The sequence below is a fragment of the Neodiprion pinetum genome, chromosome 1 (genome assembly GCF_021155775.2).
Source record: "Neodiprion pinetum isolate iyNeoPine1 chromosome 1, iyNeoPine1.2, whole genome shotgun sequence".
NCBI lineage: Eukaryota > Metazoa > Arthropoda > Insecta > Hymenoptera > Diprionidae > Neodiprion > Neodiprion pinetum.
Genome location: NC_060232.1, coordinates 11,672,690 through 11,691,506, shown reverse-complemented (window position 1 = coordinate 11,691,506; position 18,817 = coordinate 11,672,690). Strand labels below are relative to the sequence as shown.

The window sequence follows — 18,817 nt, the reverse complement described above, 5'->3', positions numbered from 1 at the left end:
AGAAAAAATAAATGTGGAATAATAAAATTATTACCTGTATATTCGATGCGTAAATTGCAGAGGTGCGTATTTCTAGTTGATTACGTGTGTTCACGATGAGTGAGGTAAAGCCTGTGACGAATGGCCTCGCGATGCAGAGTCCGAAACCTGTACTGGCATTAAGAGCCATACGACCTTCTGTATATATAGAGGCGTTCGAGTCTTTATTTATCGGTTGAATCCCTACTTTAACCGTCGTTAACAGCAGAGGATATTCGCTACAGCTATAGGAAACCGCAAGCCAAGTAATTATTAGTACGACGAATTGTGGCGAACCGCGCTCCATTACAGGAAGGACGTGGTTTTAGGAATCGAGCGAAGGCTTCCCGATAAACTTCGGCTCATATCTGGACCGACTTGTTTTTCTTTTTAAATTTTTTCTGCGGTTCTCACATTTCGATAATTTCTTGCAAATTTTATTCCACTATCAAGGATAAAATCTTCATAAACGGTATAATTTACAGATCGCGATAGTGAAGATTTTATTTTTTAAATCTCACGAAAACACTGAATGTTTTGCCTGAAAATTCCCTTTGTATCACGCAAAGAAAGAATTTGATAAATCAACCACACTGAAACTATTTTTCTGAAACATATTTCTATCGGTCAAACATATTTTATTTGACTCAAGAATCGTACATTTGGCTCGCTAATTTCAGCTTAATTAAATTGACGGTATAATTTTTCCGATAAATTTTCTAGAATGATAAGAAAGCGAAAATTTCAATCTTAGAAAATGAAATACAATAAAAATTAAACTAACTAAAATACAGTAAAAGTGAGAGGAACTGAAAAACAATAAATTTAAGTATACGGGAACAAACTAGAAGTACAGAGAAGTATAGTAAAAGTACAAAAATAATGTTTAAACTCGATAAAAGAAAATAAGAATAGCCACACAACTGAAAACTGAAATTAAATTACCATCGGGGACTACAATGAAAGAGAAATAACACAGCGCAGCGAATTTCGAAATATTACTATTATTATTATTATTATTATTATTATTATTATTATTGTGCAGCTGGGAGCACTGAGAAAAATTTCATTTGTTATAGTAACTAGAAAAATTCAGTAAAAGTGGTACCGTTAGAAAAAATTGTAACCATTTTGCGCTATTGTCGATCCTTTTTTGGTAATTGCAACGCAAAATCAGTTTGTGAGGTTCCCTGTACTTTTTTAGTTAAATAAGGCTTTAACGTCAATTTATTGTTGCACGAGCATTAAATTTTCGCAACAGTTACAAGAAAATATAGTAACAGTGATGGTAATGAGAAGGAATAGTAAGAGATACTAGACTTTCTGGTAACAGCTAGAAAACCAATTTTCATTTCGTACCTAGAACTATATTTTTCGATTGTGGTAAAAAATGAAAATAGTTAAGAGCTGAGCGGTGACCGGAACTAAAAATATCTCTCAGTGAGGGATTCCCATAAATGCAAACCTGTAACCGTGTAGGCTGTTCTTTAGGCTTGGGGAAAATTGAGAAATCGCAAAATACAAGAAACTTTAGGACTAAAATTAAGTATTGTTCGAAGCATAACTTGAAAATTACACGGAGAGAAATTTTAATTTGCAGTAACTACACAATCCTTGACTATTTTCAATTTATATCGTAACCGAATAATATAGTTTCGGGTACAAAATCAAAATTAGTTTTCCAGCTGTAACCAGAAAAGTAAGTATGTAAGTATGGCAAGTTTGATTGCACAAAATAGTTACTTTCACTTCAATTTATTGTAATTCTGGCCATATCCAAATAGTTTTCGTACCTATACGAATTTAAGGCAGAATTTTTTAGTGATTATAACAAACGAAAATTTCACCCTTGTACAAAATAAATCGAGAGAACCATCATTTTACTGAAAAACCCTGAATATTATTTTGTCTTAATGACTGTCGCTTTTAATGGGATTCTATAAAAAATTCTGTGAAATGAGGTTTTTTGGAATTTTGTATGGAATATTCGGTTTCACAGTGTTTCGGCAATTGTGTGTTCAGTAAAATTTCTTTACCAAGGTGATCAAGTAAGATATGAATCATAAATACTTTGCAGTCGACTATTCGCCACGAGAATTTCAAATACTTTAGTCGCACTTAATAAGTTGCACGACGAGTCACCTTGCCAAAACTATATTTATACTAATTTTTTCACTTACCGGTATCGTTTTTATTTTTATCGACGTATATACCGCGGTAAAGTTGAAACTTTGGTTCTTACAAGCCTTTAAAAATCCCAGCTTGCCCAAAAAATCAGGTCGAATCAAGGTTGCAATAATTATTGGTAGCAACTCTTAATCACGTTACCTTTCTCTTTTTCTCGTCAACCAAGAACGGACTACCTTTGAAGATTGCAAATCGATCAGCAGAAATATGTCATCATAATTGTCGTCAGCTGATGAATTTCGTTGGAACTTAATGACTCATGCGTAAACATAAATCGTACAGAGTCTAACTTCAGCTCCGTGTCAAGTATAAATCTGTCCAGGTGAAGTTAATAGTGCCTCAGTCAGAGGGCGTAATTGGATCTTGGCGTGAAAAATTTTTTTTATGCGTTCATAGGTGAAAGAACGAAAAATCATCGGATTTTACTTACATTTTTCAATTATTTCAGAATTGAATTGAATACCGCAAACTGTAAATAACAATATTACACCGTCACCCGTGTTAGGAAATATCTATAAAAATATGAGGCATTCCCCGTCAGTCAGCCGCTTTTTTCGGACCCTCGAGAATATCGCATGTAATTTGCCAGTTTTTAGAATCAATTGAAAGTAGTCTCTGTGATTTTTTTTAGGTCTATGAGTGATTTTGTTTAGCTGTTCAATTTTTTTATGTTTATTCAAATTATGAATAAAAAAAAATAAAAATAAACGATTACAAAATATAACATGTGTTTGCCTTTAATCAGTCGTAAATCCTGATAAGAAAAAAAAAATGTTGGCACGAACGAGTATGTAATTTGTTTTTGTCTTGAATCTCATATTAAATTCAAAACTTTAACGTTTAGCTTGCGAAACGGTCGGATAGTCAGAAAAGGTTGAGTGAGTGAAAGATTTGCGTCTTGGAATATGGTTCGAACAGTTTAAACCGCTTTAGCGTCCTTAAGAATGTACTAACTATACATTTGCAACCAAAAGTGAGTCTTGTCGGCAATATGAAACATGCCGATAATGATAATAATGTCCAAAAGTTATCAATAAACTGGTTAAAGAAAAAATTGATCAACAAAATTTTAGGAAATATTTTTTTTTTTGTCGTGTGAGACGAATTCGTTGATTTTTCGGATTACACATGAATTTTTAAAGAATTCTTTCATTATTTTGAAATTTCCATTTTCGAAAATTTGTAAAGGCTATATTTACGAAAGTATTCGTTCAATGCCCCGGAAAATTCTTACTTGTAATAGACAACGTTTTTACGAAAGTGTATTCAAAATTGGTGATTTTGGCTCCATTTTTCAAACTTTAAAATTTTTAAAAACGGCTAAACTGAATAATCAGAAAATTCTTTAAAAATGAACGTGTATTCGTAAAAATCAACGAATTCATTTCACATGAAAAAAAAAAAACATTACCTAATAACATGTTAAACAACGTTTTGTTTAATCAATTTATCGATAACTTTTGCTCATTATTACGGTTAAGATTTATTTTCTTATAGTCTTTAATGTGGTTGATTTCTTTACGATTTTTATCTTGTCTTAAAATATTCATTATTGTCGACGAGACTTACTTTTGGTTGAAAATGTATAATCAGTACATCCTTAATAGTCACAGAGTGCCATCGTAACGGGAAAAAGAAGAAAAAAACATGGTTGTGTTACGAGCGGTTATCAAATGTAGCTTTATACCCACCCAAGTTATTAATTCGAGTACTTTTGGATTTGATCTCGTCGCTACTCTAAAATCAGGGAATGGAGGAAGGGGAAAGAATTGATGTGAGAAAAATGTATGTTTGAATGTATAACAATTGATTGCAACAATAAGGAAAGTAAATACGTTAGTAATCATGCTGGGTGTTTGAATTGATATTACTTGGAGAATGATAAAAGTGTTGGTTTTTTCTGATTTGGAATTCAAAGTTGAAATAGAAGTTGACTGGTTAATTGACGTATAAATAAAAAAAATATTCAATTGTCAAACGTATAAAGAAAGATTTACAATGTAATTTATTTCAAAGAAGTAAACGTTTTTAATCTTTTAACTCGACACCTCTAAGAAGTTGTACACGCCAAAAGTCTCATTTTTATGAGATTGGCAAAATGTAAGAACTTTTTATGAACACATTTTTTAAAGCAAATCACTATTATTGTCAAATGTTAACATAACCAGCCATTTGTCAAGAAATCTCGACCTGTGAAATATTTAAGAATTGGATAAACCTTTTATTACATCGAAATTTTACAGTAGTTTGAACATTCGGAATAGCAATTTGCATCAGTGTGGAATTTACGTGTAAAGATGAGTTACCAAAGTGTAAATTAGAGAGTTGAATATTTACTGCCCGGTTCTGCAAGCCGGATTATCAAACCCAAATGAGTTTTGAATAATTCTAAACATAAAAATAATGATCCAGAAAGCTAAGAACAAGATATTGTAAAAAAAATGTATCGGGATGCTGAATCTGAAATTGGTATTTGGTTGTTTTCAGAAGTTTATAAAGCAACCGATCTTATACCTTGGTATCGTTAGGGTATAGGTACAAAATCGAAAACCTTGACATTCAAACCTGACATTTCGAAACTTAAAACTGGCACTGATTAATGTTTAAAAAGACACACGTCTCGCGCGACTTGAAAAACGCGAGAGTTTTATAAATTGTATATATTGTGTCATGGGTTTATAACTTTACGAGAAAGATATAAAGGTATAGCGCTTGTTCTATGCAGGCATTTGCATACATACATTATGTATGTGTTTGCGTCTGCTATAGGCAGCATTAAATATAAATATTATTCTCGATGCCGTAGAGATATTTACATGAATAAACACGAACTTGAAGTATTGGGGGAAAATTTTTCGCATCTTTGTATTTTCAGTTAACGTATATACGACAATAAATTTTACACATACATAATATATATAGTATATTATGTACTTAAAAATATAAATATAAATTAGCGCTGTATAATATAGAGCGCGAAGGCATATATCTATATAGAGACATTTTTTTCTCTTACATTAATAAGAAATAGCTATAATAATTATCGTGGCTCAAGTTTATGGCTAAAGAATCCGTAGATATAAATGCATCGTTGGTACTAGGGCACGAATATTATCATGATGTATACCTAAAGCGTACTAACTAGAACGAAGTGCTGGTGAATAATTACGATTTACAATAATTATATCGCGTACAACAATGTTCATGAGTTGTATAGCGCAAGGCATATTTTTTCATACGAAACTAAAATTGCGTAATTAGAATAAAATTTGACAGTGATTAGATTACCCGTCGATCGTTAATTCTGTTCAACAAATTTCAAATATAGGCGCATTGTTTTCGCCAAACGCTTTACATAATAGCAGTTGTTTGGAAGATGCATCTACAGGTATGAAATAAAATACACTATACAAAAATACTAAATAACTATGTAATCGGTATTACAACCGGGGTACTATTAGAATCGTGCTGAAGTATGCAGAGGCTTTGTGTTCGCCGAATGAAATTTCATGAAAGGAAACGAGCTTAAAAAAAAAATTTTACAATATTGATGTAAGAAAACGTCCGAAAAATTATTGCAATTAATTATACAAATTTCTAATCACTAACGTCCCATTCCAGGACGTCCTAAAACGGAACAATTTTCATATTTCGATCCCCAGCGGTTGCAGGAGTAGTAGAAATATGTCATTTAGTTCGTAAGTTAACTAATTATGCATGCTCTAAATACGCATAGGACTCGGTATAGGATGAGCCGTAGTAAGTTAACAAATCAATGAGTCTTTTCTCATTATTATTTACTAAAAAAATTTATGAAGACTACGTTAAACTATTTACAATATTTGGCAAATCCTTCTTTCCGCCTCTCTCTCTCTCTCTCTCTCTTTCTCTCTATACATACAAAATCTGTATATTTTTATGTAGGTATGCCAAGAGTCAAAAGATTTGATTTGGTGCTCACTAGCATTGTATTTATCTATTTGGACACGCGCCCAAGTATTTGGTAATTTACATGTTCTCAACTTTACTACGTATTCATTAGGGTGATTCAAAAAAAAAAAATTAATTTTTTTTTTCTTCCAAACAGGCTCAAAAGTTTCTTTTGGATGTAAAAAAATTATTGTGAAAATATGAGCCCTTAATATTAATATTAAGATAGTCCTCATCGCATTTTTGTAATTCCCATAAGAATAACATGGGAAAAATTATTTTTGCTTCTTCTGATTTTTATACCGTTCATACAACTGATTGACTCATAAATCGCTGTTATAATCTTTATAGAGAATTGAACGCTCTACAAAAAAGGTTTGATAACATTTTTTTATTAGTCCACGCGTTCAAAAGTTATTGAAGATCGAAGTTCAATTTTTTAAAAATTTGATCGAATTTAGTGAATTACACCGAAACTGTTGGTTTTGGTGACAAGTTAAGGATCAAATATTTCGTCAAACATAAATTGGAGTTCTAATAAATGTTGACCATTGATTTTTTTTTGTTCAATTCAATAGATATGATGCTTTTAAAGAATTTTTTTGCAGAATTAGAGCTAAAAATTTATATTAGGTTCAAAAATCATGTTGATTTCAATTTAAGTAGACATTAAAGACAGGTATTCTCAATTTTAATCTTATTTTTAATTATAAAATTAATTTTGTGAGTTTCCGTCTCAAAAATTTCAGTATTTCATCTTCAATATTTTTAAACAAATTTTCATAATTTCAGATACAAATGGCGAAATTCTTCTTTTGAATTTTCACAGTGGCTATCCCCCTTAATGTTCGACGAAATATTTGATCCTTAACTTGTCACCAAAACCAACAGTTTCGGTGTAATTCACTAAATTCGATCAAATTTTTAAAAAATTGAACTTCGATCTTCAATAACTTTTGAACGCGTGGACTAATAAAAAAATGTTATCAAACCTTTTTTGTAGAGCGTTCAATTCTCTAGAAAGATTATAACAGCAATTTATGAGTCAATCAGTTGTATGAACGGTATAAAAATCAGAAGAAGCAAAAATAATTTTTCCCATGTTATTCTTATGGGAATTACAAAAATGCGATGAGGACTATCTTAATATTAATATTAAGGGCTCATATTCTCACAATAATTTTTTTACATCCAAAAGAAACTTTTGAGCCTGTTTGGAAGAAAAAAAAAATTAATTTTTTTTTTTTGAATCACCCTAGTATTCATTGAATATTTTTATGAGAAAATCAGCCATCCGTACCGAAATTACACCATATTTACCGGACATGGCTATTCCTTTTATGTGGTCTCATTTTTCTTCGTGGTATATTATTTCAAAAGAGCGACAATTTACGAATAAAAATTTAGTTTCTATCGGGCTACGAATTTAATTCTTTTCGACGTATTTCGACCGAAAATTTAACACGAATTCTTTGGTAATTTTCGCTTCGATTTATGTCCAGTAAAAAATTTGCTTTCGCATTTCTGTAAATCATTTGAATGAGCTGCTGAATACCCAAATTTCACTAATGTCTGGTTATTTATGAATTATTATTTATCCTTGATTAAAGAAATTGAAATACTTGAAGAACGAGCCACTCCGCTAACGGAATAATTACGTCACTATGGCGAAATGTGTAACATGTAATACGAGTATAATATTAATCTAATATAAGTGTAATGTAATATAATATTCTATATTTATGTACTAATAGAATGCAAATCAGATATTTTTTTAATACTAGATCGGTGCAGAACGGTTTACGAGGTGCATTAAATCAATCGATTTCGTTGCAGCACCGTAATCCGAATTACCACATTGACGTGATCCCATTACATTTCGCGATGAAAAAGTTTTCTCGATCGAACCCGTAATCTTTGCAATATCTATCCGTTTCTTTCTTATAATAATTTTACTTTCATTTTATTAATAACTGTGATTATACTGAAACGGAAAACTGAATTACGATCTGAAATCGTTCATGAAGATTAAATATTTTTTTATATTTTTGTATGGCTACAGAAATACCACTTTCAAAGACTTATTACACGTTACAAAGACGTTGCATTTCGAGCGGAATTATATAATGTATTTTAAAAGGTATGTAACATGCGTGCAAAATTGATTTCTAGAATTAAATTCACAAGCAAAACCATAAGAGTTAAATTTCAACTCGAGATACGTGTTTGGTTTTTCTTGCAATTAAATTATTCTGAATCAAAACATAAATAGTTATGTACATACATATAGGTGTATAATCACTTTAGATGCTATGAAAATATATTTACACTTACACATTGCGAGATGCCTTCTTTGTCAAACTTTACATACTTCATTTCTCAACGAACACTAAAACACAAAAACATATTATTGCGAATTAGAAAACGTATGTCATTTAAAAAATACAAACTAAGCTTTTAGTTTTCCATTGCAAATGTGCAATCTTAATATGATTAAAAACGTGTTAATGCAATAATTACGATCAACTACGGTACTTATGAGTCAGTCTAAGCAAGAAGTTAGTGACTAACGTGTATTTAATTCACTGCAAAGGAATTTTGTTCGATTCTCATTCTAAGTATTGCATTAATTACCGCGAGTGACGTCGTGTTCGTTTATATTTGGGTACAATTCGTTACAGTACCAATTGGCAGCAGGAAAAAAAACCATCGTGTTTCGCCAACCCAAACGTAATCGAACGCGATATAAATATTTTCAAATATGTTATGAATGACAAAGTAACGTAATGTATTTTTTATGTGAAACAGTGTGATATTTTCGAATTTGAAGACCGTTTCGAGCCAGCTCTTCGGAAAGTTGCAAAATGCGAAGGCCCGGAAAATGAAAGATTTTCATTTCTCTATTTCAAAAAGTGAATAATTTAATATAAAATACAAATATTGGAGTGTATGTTTAAGTTTTTAGAGTGGGACGAATATGAGATGATAATTAAAATCGTAACATAAAAAAGGTAAATTAAAGAAATTACAAACGTCAATTGCTTTTATCGAAAAGAGAAGACATTTAGGACTGAATCCTGAAACTTTTAGAGTAGATAAATAATGGAATATTTATTAACGATGAATTTTATGAGTATATATAAAACATATTCTATGCCCCTGAAATATTTATAGCGATTTCATTGTAATATCATTTTCATTGCTCCGTGAAAAGTTTAGGATATACTTATAAATGTGCACCTTATAACATGAAACAATAAGATAAATTTACGTTTGTATTGGAACAAAATTATTCCGAAAATTCGAAATCTCTGAATATATATACAAAATTTATAAATGTCCAAATTCAATCAACCCACTCTGAACATTTTTGAATATAATAAATTATGTCCGCTTTTTAAAGCAAAACAAGAGCAATTTATTTTTCGGACCTTACCGAAATCACGTGATCTAAGAGTGCATCTTACGAAATTCATTGTTGACAGCGACTGATGGTTTGCACGGTATGGATAGAGATTTAGTTATTGCTGTCCACGTTTATTATTCATACTGTTTGCATTTATATGAAAGAAATGCTACAGTAATACGGAAAATATACGATAAGAGAAACATTTCGGATCCTATTTGGACATTTGACAGTTTTCCTCTAATCTCGGGAATGTGTAAACCAAGATTTGGAATAATCTCTTTCATATTCAAATGGAAAGTATTCCCAATTAACACTTTTCGTCATACTGATCAGAGTCGATACAGTTGATTCAGCGTAAATGGAGGATAATTATTTTCAATGCGAAATGTCAGTGTTCTATGGGGTTTAAGCTCTTCCGTTCAAGCGAGGGTAAATAGTTTCAGAATTAGAAATCAATGGTACCAGTTACGAAGAGTGGATAGCATAGTGGAACAATATTATTGTACGTACTTTGAATTCAGTGATTACCGCTCTAACGGTTTCCAGAATCAAGAGCAGCCAAAGATAAGGAGTTGTGTAATGAGAGAGGTTTGTCGATAAGGGTTCCGGCAGTACAAGAATTTCAGAGTGCGGTTACAGTAGCCTACAGTATTCATAATTTATGTACAGCTCAAAAGCAATTGGAGATCACAGCAAAAAACAAGGAATTACGAAGCACATAAAATTTCTGATAAAGCAGCCGATAATAAAATTGACTTCCGTGACGAAACAATGTCTCTAAACTACTATACGAAATAACATAAAAAACTGCGGTATTAAATCAGTTCTTGAGAGATTACATTTTTCTTATAACATTGTTTAAACGAACAGAAGTTATAGCGTTCCAGAAGATATTGTAATGTAGGCAATTTGATCTATTACTTGATTTTCAGCTTATCGATCAGGGATTCAATTTTATCGTGATATTATTATACCTTTTACTGGAGCATAGATTAATTTTTGAAAACCTATAAACTTCGCGTTACGCAATGATTTTGCCACTAATTTCAACGGGCTGAATATAAATTTGAACCTAAGTCATCCGCGTAGGGCAGATTTCATCTACAATTGAAGCGGGCAGAGAGTCAGATGTTTTTTTTTTTTCATGGAACCGACTCTAAAATGTTAAATTTCTGATATCCTTAGAAACTAGATAAGTTTATTCTAGGAATTAGCAGTTCGACGCGTTAAGTATACTTTTTTTCCGCTAATACGGACGTTGGGGCTTGATCAAATTCAACGAGCCTAAAACCAGCTGCATGTTCGATCATGCACTTGATGGCAGAGCAGGTTTCGCTATATTCTTATTTTTTTCTTCTTCTAATTTCATATCGCTATAGTGTATTTAAAAAAAAGTTACAACAGTTGATAACTCATCAAGTTTCGAAATATTTTATTTCAAATATTCGATAAATTTGGTTTGCGCGTGAAACCCTGAACAAAACGTCACTGAATCGAATAAATCCTTCCCCACTGCTTACTTTTGGTAGTAAAAAATACTTGAATTGTAAACGTAGAATAATTAAAAAATAAAAATAACTCTTGCAAACAATATCGAAACTCACGTCTTAACACGAGGAGGTATCGGAGGTGCAGGTAACTTTTTCACCTCGGACGGCAAAGTCGTCGTCGCAGGCACTTCGACGTTGACGTACTCCGGAAGGTCCGACGTGTCCGAGAGTCCTGTATCACCGGTCAAAGCTTCCGTGACTACATCCGACTCGACGTATTCTTCGTCACCTCCGACAATTGTTTTTTCGGAGTTACTACCTTGTTCAGGTTGCCCAAAAGTCGGTTGTTCTCGAGTGATCTGCCTCTGTTGTTGATTGCTAACGTACTCTGTAGGAATGCACATCCCTGGTGGAGGAGTTACCGTGTTGCCGAAAACAGGTTTTGCGTTCAAATTACCATTGGTAGATTCTCTCGTTGGAAGATCAAGGTAATCAGGCTGGTCGGTTGGCGAGATGGGAGTTTTTGGCTCTCTGGGTGTCCCGTCTGCTTTGAAGGCTGAAATAGACATAAATATTTGTAAGAAACATCCAACGCATTTATTGCATAATTATTTCTCCAGCCTCGAAATTCTACGTCAATTTGACGACAGTCATCTTTTTATACCTGTTGTTCGAAAAATTTAATGCCTTGTACTCTTCGCAAAGGTGCGTATTCCTTTCTTTATAAGCACGAAAAGTAGCAATAAAAATTCATCGCAAATTTATGATTGTAAAAATGTAGATTTAGAAATAACCAATAAAGAAAAAATATCACTCACACATGTATCACTGACGAACACTACGTCGGTAGCATCATGAATAGTCATGTCATTTCAATTACGCAGCAAGAATTTAACTTGCACGTGCGCACTTTACGTGGAAAAACTTTGCCTGAATAATTACTTAAGAGGTGTTTTTTTTCCTCTCTCTCTTCTCATGGTACCTGCACGCTAATGTACGCGTATAAAGTATTCAGGAATAAAATCTGTATCCATGGAATCCCATGTCACCGTACTCTATAGGCCACGACACGCAAGATTGCGAATAAAGAAATTACTTCTTATGGGTAGACCAGAATACACGACGGTAAAAGAATACAATGCGTAGTTACGTAGTTATGTCATAATTAATTGAAGGTTCTGCAGACGATCGCTATAAAATGGTAAAGCAAAACTTGAAGGATCGACTGTGTGTCACGTTGATTTCGTCCAATATTTATGTAACCGCTGGTTGGAAGGAGAAAGTGATAACAGTGTGACATAAAAGACAGAGACTAAAACAGCCTCGAACCAATCACGCTTCTACTGTTTCTAATCAACAGTTACACTTTTTCGCCTCTCAACCGCGATCCATGCTTCAGATCTAATTGTGATGACATAAATCTGATAAGGTAAAGTACACACAGTGAATTGGTAATCCGGATGGAGTGCAGGTCATGTAGAACGCTTCCGGCGATGGCTTCGCGGCAGTTTGTGGTGGTCTTCGGCCCAAGCTGTTTGTACCGATTGAATTGATTGATGTTGGGCCGCAACGAACCGGAGAATACCTTTGCGGGTATGGACGCGGTGCTGGAGGGACTTCGTAGTATATTGATTCTTCTTTGTCCGTGCTAGAACGCTACACAAATTTTTAATTGATTGATTAACGATGACTATTTGGCTTTCATTTAAATCACAAGCGACATAGATATGGGGAATTTAACACCAAAAGGAGCAAGAATTGAAAATGTAATTTAATCGATTTTTTTAACGAAAATTACGTACATGTAAAAAGAGAAGACCTGTATTTTTTATGCGGCTGAGGTATTTTTTTTTATCAGAATTACGAAATATTCAATTTCTTTGAAAAGTTAACGCGCCGTCTACTAACTCAATAAGTAATATCTTCGGTCCCATCTATAATGGAATATTCAACGAGGACGTATTTTAAGGCAGGAGGAGTCACTTTCATAAGGAAAAAATGTGGATTGCAGAAAATGTGAAAAATTCAAAATTTTATAAATATATTGTTATCAAGAACAGTGAAAAAACTTATTTTTTTCCACACCGTCCTTCAAAAAGTGCTTTTCGTACATGTGAAGCGTGCGTGAATTGGTCGTTTAGATGAACCCGCGTCTCATGTACGAAAGGCGAATTTTCAAAAGGACTAGGATAAGAAAAATCGTCTACATGTCGGATAGAAGGCGATTCTACGTGTGATTACCACTCTCGTTTCGGTCTAGCGGAAAGCATCACACTCATGATCGTGTTGTTTCCGCCCTTGATACATAATATCCTACCTTTGTCATTTTCAATTTTCAAGTTAATCATTATTATTTGTCTTTCACTGAACTCGGGTAAATGTGACCGAGTTGACGTATAAATTTTGAGTAGATATTATACAAGATTAGACGTGCGCGTGCGCAACGTAGCTAGACAGAGAAAAACACTATCAGCCGTAATTGCCAAGTTATCTCTTTCGGCTCGCTTGATCTATACGCCAAAGTATAGCAGGAACGAATTCCAGTACTGTTAGAGTTCAGTGTTTGAAAAGCAACGAAGAAGCCACTGACAGTGCGTAAAATCAAGATTAGGTACCAATTACGCTCAATGCTACACTGCGTAAGATCGAGTTGTTCAAAAGTACGCACGCGCCAAGGAAAGCTCTAGTGTATAAAATATAACATTTTAATTGCGCGCATGCGCCAACGTGTGTTTTCCGCACTATGTGGAAATGGGACGCTTTACGCACACGCCACAGGATTCGAAAATTGCACTTTCCAATCAGGTATTGGACATTTTTCTTTTTAAGTGATCCAATCGTATACGGGATTGCCGACACACGTGGGGTCTTTTTACTTACTTTTCGATCCTCGGGATCAGAATGAGTTCCACTATCACCGAGGCTCGTTCCACTGCATTCACTAACCATACTCATGCGTCCCGATGAAGATGAACCTGCGGAACAAGAGAAACGTTGTGAGGTTTGATAAAACTCTTGAATGCTCACATTGGTGTCATAAATTCTCCAGTAATTGTGAAACGCTTAGTACATAGATAATCTTAAGATGAAATTTTGTAATAATGTAATTGAATGTTACCGTGAAGCGACATTATTAGACATTATATTGCGTGATATGTAAGTGGTTTACTGAGACTGGTTAGCTAAGATAGCATTGTGTTCCTGATCAAGGAATTGTAGTCACATGAATTATAGTTGCACTTAAAGCGTCTTTGGTGGATAGTTTGGAGGATAAATATTATCTTACAGAATAAATAAAGCTACATACGGATATACACTATTATACAATCAGTTTTATTGGTCAAATACAATAAGTTTTTGCCAATCTGAGAGTGAACTTTACTTCAGTTGGCATATTGCTGTTTAGTTACTGTCAATTTTAATTTTTGAAAGGACATGCTGACGTATTTCTGATGTTGCTCGCACCGCAATGAATTTAGAATTTTGTTCTCTGGGAGAGTTTGCACTCGTCAATAAGATTAATAAATATTATATAAAGAAAATGTTCTTTTGAGCTAGAGATGCATCTAAGCTGTAAGGTCGTTAGCTGGCCGTGGGCCGATTGAGGTCAGGCGAATTAACCATTTGTTGCGCTGATATAGGTGTTAGTTTTATAATTTATAATTTGCAATTTGAAGATTACCCAATTACCATTACTTTTGGAGTATATATACAAAGCTTTTTTCATTCGTACGAAAGTTGTTCATTATTATTAAGCTCAGTTTGTGCATTGAATACTCATATGTAATTAAAAGATCGACTCAGATTGAAGAAACTTTGCGACATGCTGTCGGGAAATAAAGATATCTGAATCATTGGTCTAAAAAACAAGTCATCATGGAGTGAGTTTCGGAAAACATGTGATTGAACATGAGAAAATAGACTAAATGTAAAGAATCTGACATCACAAATCAGGTCTATTTTTCGAAAATATTGCATTGGTCATATTTAAAGATGTATTTGAAACCGGTATTATTTTCATCACATGAAGAACAATACCACAGTTTTCTCATAGTCAGACTGCTGCTTATGCGGGAGTGTGCTTTTTGGCATAGGTTTTACTTACTCGATACGCTGTGAAGACTTAAACTGCTGACTGGTCGGCGGGTATTAGTAGTTACGTTCTTATTTTGTATCGGTATTTCTTCTCCACTAGAGGTGTCCTTTGTATCTGTGAACGAATATACAAAAAAGTAGGAAAAGTTGATACATTTCCCAAATTAAGATGCAGAAAGTTCATTGCAAACTGACCTTTCTTCGAAATACCGAACAGCTTTCGTACTCTATCGAATGGTGTGGGCCTTTTCATTTTTTCCCTCAATAGTTTCTGCATAATTTCGTACTCGTCTCGCATCGCCATTAACTGCCTGTCTTTCTCTTTGAAATTCTGTTGTACGTCGTTACGTTTCTTCCAAGAATCTACCAGCTTTTCAACCTCCGAAATCGTGAACACGTTGTTTTTGAAGTCGTGTATAATTTCAAGGAGCTCATCTTGTGGTCCCGCATGTTCACGTGGTTTGGCAAAGTTTGATTTCCCTGATAAGCTTGGCGTCGGTGTTGATTCGTCCCGATTTTGTTCCGTAACTGTTTCACAGGTCCCTGAGTTACCGGATGCAAAGTTGGACCGAGAAAGTGTTGGTGTAGCCGGAGTTTTGAAGCCTGTAAATTACCCTTATCGTTAGACTCATAGAAAAAGAATATCCTTTCACATATGTCGATTGAGTATTGTCCAATCATGAAATAATAATTCAACTTACTGGCAGGGTGCATTTCCATATAACCATGAAATGGAAGATCGAGTCCATTTGTCGACGTGCTTGTCGGAGGAGGTATGATTTGCACTGGTGTCGGTGCCGGTGCTATAGCGTAGTCGCCCATATTTGAATCCGCTACAGTGCTTGAAGAAGGGCATGAAGATGAGTGAGTGACTATGGAAGTCAACGGTCTAGCTGTTGGGGGTACCATATACACGTCGTTCAAAGCTCTGGGTTGGCTGTATTCATCCTCGTTGTCTTGAATTGGGGTGTGGTTGCCTGACGGAGTGAAATTACAATTGGATTGTTGTTACCTACTTCAAGGGTTAGCTGAGGGTTCTGTTAGCAGCAGCGTGTATTACTTTTCACTGATGATTGGGATCAATTATCCAAAATGACCAAGAATCTTTAAACTTTTACGAGCTACTCATCTGACTATACTTCCCACTTCGATCCGATTTATTCAATCTTAAAATATTTCTTAAAGTTTGGATGAAATAAGAATACTTTTCAAATAAAACCAGAGTTACTTCAATTGTTTACCTGGCGTTGGTGTCGATGTTGACTCACTCATGACTTTCAGGTAAGTGTACATGTTAGTGAACTCGTTCATTTGCTGCGAGGTGGATGAAGCGGATGAAGAGATGGCATGATGTCCAAAACATGCAATGAAAAATGAGAAGTTCTTTCGTTAGTGCTGCAACGTCACGTTTATAGATATGCGCTCACTTTCACACTCATAATTATCATTGTCGTGTGGTTTTGTTCAACGAGAGAAAATGATTACTCTGAGTAACACCGAATGGCATGAACAAGAACGTCAGTAAGGAACAATTTTATGTTTTTAAAACCGAAGCAATTCAGTCCAAGTCAGAGACGGACGGCCAGGTTCCTGATGATCACTGGGGAAACCAGCACTCTAAATTTTGTCGTTAAGAATGTTTTTAGCTTCCTTCCAATGGCCATGAAATAAGGAACGTGCGACATAGAGTGACTGAATAGTAGGAAAAAGGTTAAATGTGCAGGCACACAGGAAGGGAGATGTTGTATTTACGTAGATGTTGGGTATAGAGTCAGCCTACCACGTAGCCACGAAGAGTTTGTGCTAGTTTCGTATGGCCAGCTTGTTCCGCAAGATCGGCTGGTGTCAACTCCGACACGTTTCTAAGGTCACATGCTAGGTCACCGCCCGGGCAATCTAGAAGTTGCCAAGCCAATTTCTCCAGACCAAAACGTGCTGCGAAATGAAGAAGCGTCGGGGTCTCTTCAGGACCTGAAAATTTCAATTTTTTATTATTAAATTTTCTAACGTCGTACAAACATGCATTTATTCATTTATGACGGCGGTGAAAGAATTGCAAATGAATTGCAGAGCGATTGGTGAACTAACAATTGAAAGAAAAAGGGAAAAGAAACTGCAATATTTATCAAAAAATCAGTAGCACTTTGTATTTGTACTTACAAGGGGAGTGTCAAACTTGGGAATCACAGATTTCCATCACTTTTATATATATTGTAGGGCAGGGTCCCCTCAATAAATATATAAAGCGGCAAGACACCATTCGTTTTTATTATTGAGAAATTTCAACTCAAAGTTCTATATGTAACTTAAGTAGAAGGAACCTTTTTACCGGTTGCAGCAATAGTTCCGTGGCGTAGCGGTAACGCTCTTGCTTACTGAGCGACTTTATTTTTGATAATATTGATTACTTTGTTATTATAATTATTACAAATCCTATTTTTATCATTTTTTGTATTTTTTCCTAACTTAAAAATAAAAAAATAATTTATAGAAATATTAATTATTAATTATTTATTTTTGTATTAAATAATTTATAAAAAAAAAAAAAAAAGTAACTCCAACGGAACTTGAACAGCCGTTCGGTCCCTCAGTAAGCAAGAGCGTTACCGCTACGCCACGGAACTATTGCTGCAACCGGTAAAAAGGTTCCTTCTACTTAAGTTACATGTAGAACTTTGAGTTGAAATTTCTCAATAACAAAAACGAATGGCGTTTTGCCGCTTTACATATTTATTGAGGGGACCCTGCCCTACAATATATATAAAAGTTATGGAAATCTGTGATTCCCAAGTTTGACACTCCCCTTGTTAGATGTGACAGATTTTCGTTAAAATAATGCTTTATTTTTTGAATATTTCACGAAAAAATGTATAACAACCGCTAATTTTTCGAAAGGAAGATGGTAAGCATACAACTTTATATATAAATTCGGAAAGTTATATTCATTAATGACTGTATACTAGATGAAAATCATACTTGAGAGTTAACCTCGGAAAAATCGTAACGAGTACTCGAAGTAAGTACTTCAGCAAGAAAATAGATTCTATAAACAATCCATGCCTGAACCATAAAGGAGTTATCTTACCGACTATGCATTCTAGGTAGATTTCGATCAGACATGTCCGAAAATGAAAAAAAGATTTGGTTTTGTATTACATGCGATGAATCCCGTGCAAAATAGAATGGGCCGAGACAAATCCATACTTTTTTATTACACTAATAGTAGTTAAGAAAATCCATTCCAATTATTTTTCACAATGTCATAAAATTTCGACAACTTCAATGTTTCAATTCGAAGAGAGCTTTATCCTTGGAAATATATTTCACATGCGAAAGAAAATATCAAAACAGTTTCCAACAAAGCTCATTATTTGTTTAAGTACTGTATAGCACTTTTCTTCAGAAACTTGAAACACCAAGTTCCCTAAGAATCAATACAAGTTTCTGGCAACATGAGAGTGAATTTTGCTTTGGTTAGAATTTTGCTATCTAGCTACCATCAATTTCAACTGATCTCAATTGCTGAAAGCACATGTTGCCATCTAATTTTCTGCAATGCGCTATTCTTGTTGTTCATCAGGAACAAAAGCCGGTATTTGATCAGGCAAAAGCAGAAGCCGCAAAAAATTGCGGTATTTGGTTACATGGGGGATATTGCTGTAGATTTAGAGGACAAAAATTACTATCA

At 34.1% G+C, this 18,817-nt stretch overlaps 1 protein-coding gene across 5 annotated transcripts in view; it reads right to left on the bottom strand.

Moving 5' to 3' along the window:
• Window positions 1–34: 34 nt before the first annotated feature.
• Window positions 35–18,817, bottom strand: part of stumps (DBB domain-containing protein stumps) — a 75,285-nt gene continuing 56,502 nt past the window's right edge. For 3 of the 5 annotated variants that reach the window (XR_011176963.1, XR_011176976.1, XR_011176973.1), the window contains 10 exons: window positions 16,910–17,100; window positions 16,371–16,443; window positions 15,831–16,106; window positions 15,325–15,732; window positions 15,140–15,244; window positions 13,915–14,009; window positions 12,477–12,690; window positions 11,149–11,590; window positions 7,390–8,524; window positions 4,406–6,232 (listed from right to left, as the gene is read on the bottom strand). Coding sequence is in view for 2 of the 5 variants with exons in the window: in XM_046637313.2 (XP_046493269.1) it covers window positions 8,515–8,524; window positions 11,149–11,590; window positions 12,477–12,690; window positions 13,915–14,009; window positions 15,140–15,244; window positions 15,325–15,732; window positions 15,831–16,106; window positions 16,371–16,443; window positions 16,910–17,100 (1,814 nt within the window). In the remaining 3 variants the exon portion in view is untranslated. Of the gene's footprint in view, window positions 264–4,405; window positions 8,525–11,148; window positions 11,591–12,476; window positions 12,691–13,914; window positions 14,010–15,139; window positions 15,245–15,324; window positions 15,733–15,830; window positions 16,107–16,370; window positions 16,444–16,909; window positions 17,101–18,817 lie in introns of those variants that run through there. The other 2 variants (XM_046637313.2, XM_046637312.2) reach the window with 2 other exon arrangements.